At 40.4% G+C, this 13343-nt stretch overlaps 1 protein-coding gene across 1 annotated transcript in view; it reads left to right on the top strand.

The window, feature by feature from the left end:
* Positions 1–13343, top strand: part of INO80 (INO80 complex ATPase subunit) — a 91961-nt gene that overhangs the window by 76170 nt on the left and 2448 nt on the right. The window contains 7 exon segments of the mRNA XM_043983217.1: positions 606–678; positions 7620–7778; positions 8516–8618; positions 9239–9327; positions 10489–10644; positions 10868–11027; positions 11654–11869. Coding sequence (XP_043839152.1) covers positions 606–678; positions 7620–7778; positions 8516–8618; positions 9239–9327; positions 10489–10644; positions 10868–11027; positions 11654–11869 — 956 coding nt within the window.

Raw genomic sequence — 13343 nt, 5'->3', positions numbered from 1 at the left:
CAAATAACTTTGTCTCTCTGGACCTTATTTTTTTTTTTCAATAGTAGGATCCAGTTTCTTGGAAGATGTTGTGTTTGGGTTTCTCCGCCCCCCCCTCCCCCATCCCCCCCTTGGGTCTAGTCACTTGCTCTGGTAATAATATGAAAAAGGTATAGAATTAAAGTCATTTATATTAAGGTATGAATGATGTATCTCTTTCCTTCCAAAAATGGTACTTGCTTTCTAAGATTATATTAACACAAATGAATCTTTAATGTCTGGAATGTGCAAGGCAAATGTTTTTCAGCAGGAAAAGGGGAATCTTGTAAAGGGAACTTTCCTTCTGTCCCCCTATTTTGGGACTACACACCCACATCACAGTCAGAACAGGGATTGGTATCCTGTAAAGCATTATATAATAGAAGCAGAAATTCATTGCATCATAAAATTTATAGCTGAAAAGTCACTAGAAATGATCCAGTCTAACTCCATTTTTTACACATGTGGAAATTTCCCCTTAACATTTGCCAAAACACATTTCAATTCCATTCTGCTTCTCTCAGTTTATCCTAGGTAGCTTTTCCTTTCCACACTAATTTTTAGTACTATTTACCTCTTTTCTTCAGAAATGATATCTTTGTATTCCTGTTAAGCACAAGAGCCGGAGGTCTGGGCATCAACCTCACTGCTGCAGATACAGTAAGTAATTAGAATAAGATAACACCTTTCATAAGAACTATCTCCTATTGTATACAAATTTTTTTTGTCATCAGTTGCTATCCATGTGTCCTAAGCTTTTTCTTCTTCGTTTGTTTGTTTCGTTGAAAGGATATGAATTGGCATTTGGTTATGATGTTTGAACTGTCCTTTTGGAATTTTACATCTTAGTTTAAAGTTCCCAATGAAGTTACTTGGTTTCCAAATAAAGAAATGAGCATATTTCCCCATTGGTTTACTAGGAGGTTGGCCTAGTACTCTCACTTTCTTCAGAGCCACAACTCTTAAGCCAGAGGCTAGAACAGTTCATTATTGCCAGTATGTAAGAGGTTGGGTGTAGCAGTGAGTGGGAGATGGCTTTGTGTTTTTCAAGAGATAGTTATGTTTCCATATCATCTAGCTATCATGGTGGAGTGTGTAGAGGTTTTCATTTAGAGATGACACAGTGATTATAGTAACATTTAAACCAGCAAGTTCTGAAGATAGTGAAATCAAAGTTTCTGAGTAGGGAATCATTGTATAGATTTCATGATTACATTAGTGTCACTTTATGTGGCTTTTCTAGGAAGCACATAGTACTTTTAATGTCTATGTTCTGTGGAAGAAACAGGTTGATGCCCAATGAAATATTGAAGAATCACAGGGAATGTGTGACAAGAAAGATCACATAATAAGTCAGTGATATATAGAGTTGGAACTAGAAACTGGTTCTTTTTCCATTTCAGTGCTGTACTCCTAGCCATACCTTAGAGACTACTCCTTCCTCCTCTCCTAGGAAGAACTGGACTGTTAGTAGGTATAGAGAAATGGTTCCTAAACTGTTGTCCTTTTCCAATACCTTGAACTTTGCAGGACATTCAGATATAATGCTTATGCTTCGGGGGTAATTGAGGTAGTAGATATTCATGATGTAGTAGAATAGAAGAGCTGAATTTAAATCCTGGTTCTTCCCCTTAATAGCTGTGACCTTAGTTGAGTCACATGAGCCTCAGTTTCCTCACCTGTAAAACTGTGTTATCACTGCTTACCTACCTCATAAGATTGTGAAAAAACACTGTAAACTATAAAGCATGCATAAATACGAGTTTTCATTAGTCTTGTGTATGATATGTACATCCTCTTGCAAATTCAAATTGATGACAGGTTTTCACATGAGGCAATGTTCTTTCCTTTTTCCTTAATAATGAATGCATCGGGCTCACTTTTTCCTTATCTTTCTCACTAGATGATTTCCAGATTCCGTTTTAGCCCTAGTGTGGTAAAATAAGGAATGATTTTGCCTGTAGAATTATTAAACTCAGGGGGCAGCTAGATATCAGTGTTTTATCAGTGGATAAAACACTGGCCCTGGATTCAGAAGGACCTGAGTTTAAATCCAGCCTCAGACACTTGACACTTACTAGTTGTGTGACCTTGGGCAAGTCACTTAACCCTCACTGCCCCACAAAACAAAAGAATTATTAAAATCTTACAGTTATGGGGCAGCTAGATAGCCCAGTGGATAGAACACCAGTCCTGGAATCAGAAGGACCTGAGTTCAAATTCAGCCACAGACACTTGACACTTACTAGCTGTGTGATCCTGAGCAAGTCCCTTAAACCTAATTGCCCATCCCCACCCCACCTCCAAAATCATGTGGTTGAAAAGGAAGCTTAGCTGCCTCCTTCTCAACGTTATTCAGTAATCTCCCCTACGGCATCTATAACATGTATTAGGAGAGCTTCTGCTTGAAAACTTCATTGTCAAAAGTCTCATAGATGTACTACCTTACCTGTTTGTCCCTCTTCTGTCTGATCTTCACTTTGATAAGTTTGCTCTCTGTGTCTTCATGCTAGTGATTGATAAAAATGTTAAACAGTTGAGAGTTGTGTCATGCCTTCAGTCAACTAAAAAATTACACAAAACCTCTACCTGTCCCACATTTCTCCCTTTTGACCACAAGGATACTATGAAAGACTATCAGATTCCTTGTAAGTACCCATAAACTAGCCTAAGGCACTTTCTACCATTCATATCAAGCTTTCATTGGTCTGGTTTTGAGCCTAAATATTAAAAATAATGACATCTACCTATTCCAGGTCTTGTGGGATACCTACGTCCCTATGTTAACTCAAAGATTGCATCAGTGTTGGTTTCAGATATTTATTTTCTATCTTGACTTGTGCTCCATTCTTTCTTAACTATCATCTATCCTTTCCCATTTGAAAAATATTTTTGTTGTTGTCTTTTACATTTTTCATAAGCCTTACTTACCTCATACCTGCCCTTTTCTTTTCCTGACACTGTCTTTGTGTTCCTCTTACCTTTTTATGTATCATTTTAAAATCTGAACTCGAAAAATATGAGAATTATATGAATTAATATAAAGTAAGCAGAACCAGAAGAACTATATATACACAATTAATGTTAAACAATCAGACTAATGAATTGGGAATCTTTCCCTTCTTAGTTTTGCTCTGTTACTTGGTAAAAAAAGGACAGAAGATAGTTCTTCAGGGCTCTGGAGGAACATCATAGATGTTCCCAGTCTTGGTCTAGAGAACACATATTGTTCTCCTATTAAAGTATAACATACCTTCTTTCTTGGGGGAGCTATAGAGTGTTGAATCCTTTGAGGTGTTGCTGTGTGTAAATTGGTTGTGCTTAGCTATTTTTGGTGTTTTGTTTAGGAGTTTTTTTCTTTGGGGTATAAGGGAGAATTTAACAGGGATTGAAAACTATATTGGGAAGTAGTTTCCATTAAAACAAAGGGAATGTGGAAGACATTTTTTAATATAAAATATTTTCAAAATAAAATTTGAGTTTATAAAAATTCCCTGTCATATTTCAGGTTCTTTTAGACATCTCCCTAATGCTCAGTCATAAGCCATTATTTCTGTCCTTCCATGTGAATCCAACTCTTCTTGTCTGTAAATGTTTCAGGGAGATCCCCCAAGGTTAAATCTCAACACATAATAAAAAGCAGGACAGTTGTTTAAGCCTACCATATTCTTTTTTCTTTTTTAAAGCCTACTATATCCTTAGCTGGGTTATGTGGACTGTCATTGTCTTTTTTTTTTTTTTTAAGTGAGGCAATTGGGGTTAAGTGACTTGCCCAGGGTCACACAGCTAGTAAGTGTTAAGTGTCTGAGGCCAGATTTGAACCCAGGTACTCCTGACTCCAGGGCTGGTGCTCTATCCACTGCACCATCTAGCTGCCTTTGGACTGTCATTGTCATCTTCCCTTTTAGAGTGCGTTAAATGACTGATACACTCTGGGATTCCTAATATACTTGTGCCCATCATGGTAGTCAGCTACTGGTCTTCATAATTGGAATCTCCCTCCCTTTTAACACAGTCTCCCAGATTCCATCAATAGTTTTGTAAGAAATAGCTCCCAAGTAACCAGTTGCATGAACCAAAAATTAAGGAAAGCCATTATGGGGGGAGGCCTGTGTTTTTCCAGCTCCTACATTTCCATACGACTTCATTCCAACGTTCTGCACATAAAAGTGGCTTCCTTAATCTCTAATGTTCCCTGACAAAAGAAGAACTATCCTCTTCTTTTTACCAATTAACAGAGAAAGACTGAGAAGGAGGGAAGGATTTTCTGTTCAGTTTGGAACATAAGCTCATTTGTAAGCTGGGTGCACCCTGAAGGAAGTGAAACACAGTAAGCAGACCTTGTGTACCATGATTACCTTCTGCTTGAGTCACCGCTTGATAATGCCCCAAAAGTCAGGTTTTATTCTCACATTAGTATGATGGTAAACTTAAATATTTGTCCTGCATTTTCCTTTTGGTGGTGCAGTTCAGCTTTGGGAGATCCCCTAGAAACACTTATGGACAAGGAAGAGGTCTATCTTAAACCAGGGCAGAAGTAGTGTCTCATGACTAAAGAATTAGATTTGTTCTTGTTTGTAGATAGATGTTCTCATAAACAATGGTTGTATGTCTGATTTGTACTTGACAGTGATTTGAATTATTTGGATTTTAATTCATGGAAATTTTCTTTGCAATTCATGTTTTTCTCTGATTTCGTCTTTCCTGCAGTAGGAATAGCATTCGGGATAGAGTAGACTGTTTGTTTTTGTTTCTGTGGCAGGCTCAGTCTGTGTGTTTACACATGGAAGAAGAATGAGAAGTCTGTCCCTGGGTCAATGATAAGGGGGTGGCTTGCCACTGGGAATTCTACACTTGATTTTTAAGCATCACAAGGAAGTAGGCTACCTCTCATTCCCCTGGAAAAAGTAGTTCTACCCTCTAGGTGTTTGATCTAGCTTCTTCTTGGGGTTCTGTGATTTCTTTGTTTTTTCTCTCACACACAAAACCTTAGTTCTTCCCGGAGACCCAGATACAAAACTCCTCCCTCTTTCTGTTTACAACTTCAGGAAGATGCTGACTGTTAATATGTTTCCCCTTAGTCATCGCTTGGCCACGCTGTACAGATTGAACTGCTTTAATCTTTCCTAGTTAAGTCAGTCTCTCTAGTCCTTTAATTGTTGTTTGTTCTTCTCTGGAATTTCTCTCTACTGTCTATAAACCTGAGTGCAACATACAGGTATTAACTGACTAGTATGTCAGGCACTGTCTAACCCTTTCCATAATGTGGTTTAATTTGTTTCTTTCTCAGGACAAATCTGTCTTTCTTTCAGTTCTTTTTTCCACCCTCTAATTTACTTATATATATAGTTTGTGTGTGTGACAGAGAGAGAGTTTTTAAAGTTATTTTTCCCTGGAAGAGTAAATTTTTTATGAACTGAAGCTTGTTTTATTTTCTTGGCCCCCAGGATCCTGAACTCTTAAGGTCATTTAAAAGATTGTTATCAAGTACATTTTGTTTTACTAAATTAGAATTACATACCTGGGGCTATGATCTTGTGACCTATGCATTAAATATAGCTCAAGAATGAGTCAATGTTTAAGTGCCATTGAGACTTCTAGGAAAAATGTAAATATTCAGGAAGCAAAAATGAAGTGATTCAACATAAAGGACTCCCCATTATGGATTCATGCAGTGCTGTGACCCCATCTTGCAAGTGTGTCATGAGAGTCCAGTTTTCACAATATGTAATTATTTAGGTCTTCTGAGTGAAGGTGTCCTGGCTTAATGAACCTATATAGCTAACTGTATCTTGTCTATTTCAATCTTCCCTGTGGCTTAGACTGAATAGAGGAGTATGTTTTACCTCTTTATTAAGGCTCTGAAATATATGATGTTCCTGTTACTATATTTCTGCCTCCTCTAAACTGGGAGAGGGTCCTCTTCAGTGGGAAAGGATTTTAAGAAAAACAGGGACCATCAAAGAAACACATTTTCAGTGTTCATCCAGTTCTGACCAAACCCCTTGGGTTCAGATTATCAATCAGTTGATCCATCATTTCTATATGGCCATACTGTGTTGGGCACTGTAAAGAACAGAAAAAGAAGTGTGGTCTCAATCCTCTTAAGAGCTTACAACCTAAATAGGCAAACAACAGTAACAACATGAAGCAGAGAATGAGACAGTTCACTACATAATTTGAGACTTAACCATATTATATTGGATTGTGAAGAATTCAGAAAAAAGGGAAGTCATGATGTGTAGTTAGAAAAGGTTTAATAAGAATGTAGCATGGGGCACCTAGATGGCGCAGTGGATAAGCACCGGCCCTGGATTCAGGAGTATCTGAGTTCAAATCCGGCCTCAGACACTTACTAGCTGTGTGACCCTGGGCAAGTCACTTAACCCTAATTGCCTCACCAAAATAAAATAAAATAAAGAACGTAGGGGCAGCTAGGTGGTGCAGTGGGTAGAGCACTGGCCCTGGAGTCAGGAGTACCTGAGTTCAAATCCGGCCTCAGACACTTAACACTTACTAGCTGTGTGACCCTGGGCAAGTCACTTAACCCCAATTGCCTCACTAAAAAAAAATATAATAATAAATAAATAAAAAAAAAGAACGTAGCATGTGAACTGCACCTTGAATAATGAATGGCAGGGAAGATGTATGGCAAACATCTTAAGCAAAAGCATTGAGACAAGAAAGACTATGACATTGAAGAGACCATTTTTACTGGAAGGATAGCTGTGTGTAGGGAAGTGATAGAAACTGAAATTGGATAGATAAGAAGCAGCTAAATTATAGAGGCCTGAGAGCCATTGCGTTTTTTATATAAGGAATTGACATGATAAAAGTGTTTTAGAAAGAGTCTGTTAGTTGCTGTTTGCAGATGGATTGGATTCTAGAATATAGTTATTGTTATCTAGGAATGAAGTAATAAGGGTCTGGATTAAGATGATAGCAGTGGGAATAAAGAATGGGTGGACATTTTCCAAAAGAAGAATTAATTTTCAGGACTTTGGGAAAGCTTAGGTATAGAAGACAGAAACAGGAAAGTTCTGGACCAGGTCTCTCCCAGAGAGTCATTTTTGGTTGGTTTCAGCCTTATAGGATGTAGAGAGAAAATATCAGTTTTAGAATCCCTTGGAGATGCAATTTGTTTTTCAGCAGGAATAGGTATGTTCCAGGGACCCCTGAAGCTTGCTTTGTTTCCCCATGTCTTGAGTAAATGCAATAAAGGTCAACTGAGGTACAGACCCCAAGCAAAAGACACCCAGGATCCTCAGGTTGGGGAATGACCTATGAGGAAGAAGAGTTTTTGGAATGTCAGAGGTAGTATTGACCAATGCCATATGATTAACATCACGGTAGCTCTTTTGTATTTGCTGGGTTTTTTGCTAGAAACCATGGATGAAGACAAAAACATCTCCTTACTGGGCAGGGCAAATAAGGGAGAAGGGGGGATTGGGAACTGGCAGGACTTGTCAAGGAGTATCAATTGCATCTCAATATGATATAAAGAGGATCTGACATCAAGAGGGAGCAAAGATCCAGATGAATGGATGTATGAATCTCAGAATTCTACTCATTTTGGCCAAACTTTCATCCTTCCTTTGCAGGTGATCTTCTATGATAGTGACTGGAACCCTACAGTGGACCAACAGGCTATGGACCGAGCCCACCGGCTGGGTCAGACCAAACAGGTGACTGTTTACCGGCTCATCTGTAAGGGTACCATTGAGGAACGTATTCTGCAGAGGGCCAATGAAAAGAGTGAGGTAAGCACATGCGCATGGTCTCCTAGAGTAGAATTGGGATGGTAATGGAAAAAACTGAAAGGCAAATGGTGTTTGCTTGTGCTGAAATTGTTAGGAGGTATGACTGGTGGAGAAGAACCTGGAGTTTCTTTGGACAGCATGTCAGTTAAAGTGAAAGTCATGGCTGAGATTTCATCTTGATGCTCTGACCACCAAATTTAGCTCTAGATTTTTCTAATTACGTCTCTCTAATTACGTCTTTTCTAATTATGTCCCTGCAGTTAAAGGGAATACCTTTCTACATAGGCCTGTATGAAGTACTGACCTTGAGGTATAGAGACAGTTCTTCATGTTTGAAATGTTCACACATTCAGGGAAGCAAGTAAATAAATATGTGGCCCTGTAATTATCAGTTCAGTGACATGTGAGGTCTGGGAAATCACCTAATTTTGATTGCCTTATCCACATTAATCCACCTCTGGAGTACTCTGCCAAAATGCAGATTCCCCAAAGAACTGATATTGCTGGCTCTTCCATTGTGATCCAGGGTTATTGGGGATGGCATCTATCAAGTGACAATACCAGGCAGAGTTAGTCAAGGTTTTCTGGCTCAGGGGGTATGTGATTTGGGTGAGCCAGACAACCCAGAAGTATCAAGAAAATCCCCAAGACAGTTTGGGAAGAATTTTTATATCGTCCTACATATAAAAAGAATTGAAGAAGCCTGAGAGTAAAATGTTGACTTTGATTTGTTGTAGATCCAGCAGATGGTGATCTCAGGTGGGAACTTCAAACCAGACACCCTAAAACCCAAAGAAGTGGTTAGTCTTCTACTAGATGATGACGAATTGGAGAAGAAATGTACGTGCCTCAAGCCTTAACTGGTGCCCTCTCCTTTTGGAAATAGCTCCCTAATATATAAACCCTCCTCTTCCCCCATACTACAACTTCAGAAAACAGTGGTTCTCAGCTATGCATTCTTGTGCATAATTTGAGGACTCTCTGGGCCTTTTGCCCCAAGAAAATGAACCCAGCAAACTGGAATACTGAGCAGAGAGGAAGGAAGGGAAAACCCAACAGTTACAGAAATTTGAATTCAAGGACCCAAGGTTTAGCTCTATATTTTCTCTTCAGCCCCAACTTGATAAATACTAAACTCATATTGTTATTGGAACTAGGTTTACCAAAGGTGGGGAGAAAAATTCAGATTTGGAATCCCAAACATCACAGAGCACAGCAGGCTTAGTTGTGGGTTATGGTGATTCAAGTTAAATACATCTTTTAAGGCATCTGAAGGTCCAGTATCAATAGGCATTTAGCAGGTTTAGGCGTAAGGCATATCCCTAATGAATACATCATCTAGTTGAATGGTGGGCTTAAAACTCCACATCCCATACAAAGGTGAGGAATCAGAGTTTATATGTGGAGGGTTGCCACTACAGGCAAGAGCATTATTCACCTGTCTTTGTATTTCTTGGTAGTGAGGCTTCGGCAAGAGGAAAAACGACAGCAAGAAGAAACCAACCGAGTGAAGGAGCGCAAAAGGAAAAGGGAAAAATATGCAGAAAAGGTACCTCAAGCAGAGTATGGGGGAGGAAGGGTCAGAGAAGATGAGTGGCTGCTATAAGTAACTCTCAGTAACTCCTGTGTGGACTCACTTTTTTTTTTTTTAGTGAGGCAATTAGGGTTAAGTGACTTGCCCAGGGTCACACAGCTAGTAAGTGTTAAGTGTCTGAGGCTGGATTTGTACTCAGGTACTCCTGACTCCAGGGCCAGTGCTCTATCCACTGCACCACCTAATTGCCCTTAAAAGGATTTGTTTTATTTTGTTTTTTCATGAGGCAATTGGGGTTAAGTGACTTACACAGGGTCACACAGCTAGTAAGTGTTAAGTGTCTGAGGTCGGATTTGAACTCAGGTCCTCCTGAATCCAGGGCCGGTGCTCTATCCACTGTAACACCTAGCTACCCCATGGACTCACTTTTGATCAGGGTGAAATGCACTTGTGACTTGAGAATAGTTGGTGGGATGGATACATGTGTCCTCTCCAAACAAGCCATTGTTTAGTATTCTGTGGCTGTCACATTGAGATGTTTGTTTTCTGTGACAGACACAACATGCTACAGATGGGAAGGATCTACATCAGTGGTATCAAACTCAAATAAAAACAGAGGCCATTAAACCATACCTACAAGCCGCATAGTGACTTAGAAAGCCACATTTCAGTGTTCTCTATCTTCTATTGTATCTTATTTTGATAAATATTTCTAGAGCACTGGTTCTAGGTGGCCAGTAGGCCACTTGTTTTAATTCCTGTGACCTATGTCATGAATAGTTCACTGTGTGCACAGATATGCAGTCAACTCAATACATTGGGTGGCTAAATGGACCAAAGTGTATTTTCTGATTCCCAGTTCTGTCCAAGCCCCATGGAGTTTGGTTCTGTGGGTGCAGTGGGGTCTTCACCTCCCCCAGTATTTGTTGAGACTGAGAGAAGACATGAAGAAAATGCATAATTAAGAGCCACAGCCTTTTTGCCCCTTCTTTATAGGTGCTTTTAAAATTCTTAAATTTAAATTCTTAAAACAGCTTTCCATCTCTGTGGTGCTGAAAGCTAATATTCCTTATGAATCTCATCGTGGTTTTCCCTTCATTTGATTGGTCCAGTCAGATTTTCAGGAAGTTCCCTTGCTTGATTTTTTTTTTCATATTTCCTTGTTTACATTTCCAGAAAAAGAAGGAAGATGAGCTGGATGGTAAAAGGAGGAAGGAGGGAGCCAACCTAGTGATCCCCTTTGTTCCTTCTGCTGATAATTCCAACCTCTCTGCTGATGGGGATGATTCCTTCATCAGTGTGGATTCTGCCATGCCCAGCCCTTTCAGTGAGGTGAGGGAGCCACCTTTTAACCTGTGCTCATGGGCCCTTCAGTTCAAGACAGGATAGATTGTCTCAACTAATGGTCTGTGCCATCTTCTACTCATCTAAAAGTTTACCTCCTGTGTTCTCCCATCCCCAGACAGACCCCAGAAGGGTCCTTTGTTGCAGTCCCCTTAAGGCCTTGAGTCTCATGTGGGCTGTGAGCTGATGTTCTCTCTTCTCTCACCCACAGATTTCCATCAGCAGTGAACTACATACTGGTTCCATACCTCCCGATGAGAGCAGCAGTGATATGTTGGTGATCGTGGACGACCCAGCTTCCTCAGCACCTCAGTCTCGTGCCACCAACTCTCCTGCTTCCATCACAGGCTCAGTCTCAGACACCATGAATGGTTAGCAAAGTTTCTGTATCACACAGCATGCCGTGCACAGTGCTGCTTCTGTGAGGAAGGCAGTCTTTCACAGATGGCACTTGGGCATATTGCGTATGAGTCCCATTCTCCTTCTGTAGTTAGGGTTTAATCCTCCCATTCTGAATGAGGCAGTAGGAAAACAAAAGAGGAATTACAGCTCTTCATTTTCTCAGCAACCCTGCGAAAGGAGTGAAAGAAACAGAAATAAGGAGGGAAGCGGACTTTATCGAGACTCCAGATCTTTCTTATTCTTAAGCATGCCTATGATTTATTCCAGTCTCGTTTTAGTTGGGTTTAGAGTTTCCTGTCTATTTCAGTTGTGATCTTGTACTCCTAATATCTCTTGGGGGGAACTTTGACCTTATTATCATTTCAAAGTTAAAAAAAATCAGCCTTGCATGTCTGGAAGCTTAGGGTATCACTTTGACTGTGACTGAGCCTGTGTTCCTCAGTTTCCCACCCCCCTAAATGGAAGTAAACTCTTCCATGGGATTAAGCAATCAAACATAAACCTCCCCAGAGCCAACTTTCCCTATTGATGCGCTGTAGAATCATCCCATGGCTTTAGAAGATGAATGTTTTCTCTTTTCCTCTTGTTCCCACAGGAATTTCTCTTCAGGAAATGCCAGCCACAGGGCGTGGCCACTCAGGCCGAAGTCGGGGCCGCCCCAAAGGTTCGGGCAGCACCTCAAAAGGAGCAGGAAAAGGCAGGAGCCGGAAGTCCACAGCGGGCAGCGCGGCTGCAATGGCAGGGGCCAAAGCAGGGGCTGCAGCCGCATCAGCAGCAGCCTATGCGGCATACGGGTACAATGTGTCTAAAGGTATGGCACAGCACGTGGAGCAAGGTTTCTGGCTCCCACTGGTCTGGGGCTAGGATAGGGACAAAAGCTCAGAGAGCTTGAGCCTCAGACTTGAGTCCCATTGAGAGCAGCTTAGGAAGACACCACCCCCCCTGCAACCCCTTCTGCCTCAGTGATGAAGGAAGCTCCAATTTGGGACCATCTCTTCAGGCTGCATTACAGGGTTTTGGTTGTCATAGATGCTTCATAAGTGCTTTTTATTTGATGGATTGAAATACTTCTGAAGTTCTTCCTGGACCACTGTTTCTCTCTCTCGAGGACACAACCTCCAGTAAAGAGCTATTTGTTAGCTTTTAGGTCCCTTGCAATGGAAATAACAGGGCTTAAGTATGGGCAGGAATTCTATAAACATTCTGATTTTTTTTTTATTCTAGAATTTAATTTGAAAGATTGTTCCTTGCCAGACCCAGAACAGGCACTCTTTGAATGGAGAGACATATAATGGCAGTAATGGCAGCCTAGTCAACTGAGATTTTTGAAGTGTCAACAAGTGCATCATTTATTGAGCAATTGCCCAAGACCTGAGAGATAATCATTTGTTGAGCAAATATTTATTGAGCACCTGCTCCGTAGTAAGCTTTTAGCTAACATTGTGAAAGACACTAAGAAGTATGATACATTTCCTATGCCCTCTCGAAACATAGATTACCCTAAAGGTGGAGAGACAAGATAAACAGACATGAGTAGATAAATGACAGTACAAGGCAACACATTTTTGAGGGCCAAAAAGACACAAAAACAGTAAGTGCTTCAGGAGAACTAAGAGATTACTGACTAGTCTGGCCTCATCAAGGAGGGCTTAGTGGAAGAGTTGGAATCTGAATGTTGGTCTTGAAGGGTGAATGTGATTTGGATAAGTAGAAAGGAAAGAGGTTTGTAGTGGAGAAGCAGGATTGGGCAAACTACATTTTAGAAGGCGGCTAGCCATCTGATGTGGTTAGTCAAGCTATGGTGAGACTCTCATAAGGGGATAGTAGCAGATAAAGTTATATAAGGGGAATAGGCCAAACTGAGAAATTTGTATTTTAGTCTATATAATTTAATGGGGAGTTTTTAAGGTTTTTGAGCGAGGGGATGACATAGGAAAGTAGTTGGAAAAGATTAACAGTTATATGTAGAATAAACTAGAAGGGGTAGAAATGGGGTTCATCAAGACCAGTTTGGGATGGGGGGTGGCTTATGTTCAATAGTCCTATCATGAAGGCTTGAACTATGATGGTACTATGGGAATGGAAAAGATAGGATGAATATGAGAGCTTTCAGAGGAGCAATCAATCGTAAAGAGTGACGTTGGACTGGGGCAGAAGGGGTCCACGAAAAGGAAAGGGAGACGTCAAAGACAACGGACATTTAGATCTCTAACTGTTACAAGTATCTAAGCATAGCTCCTACCCTCAGAATCTTATATTTTTATAGGGGGAAAATAGAGGAAGCT

Source organism: Dromiciops gliroides, chromosome 2, assembly GCF_019393635.1.
Source record: "Dromiciops gliroides isolate mDroGli1 chromosome 2, mDroGli1.pri, whole genome shotgun sequence".
Classification (NCBI taxonomy): Eukaryota; Metazoa; Chordata; class Mammalia; order Microbiotheria; family Microbiotheriidae; genus Dromiciops; species Dromiciops gliroides.
This window is presented reverse-complemented; position numbering and strand designations above follow the sequence as displayed.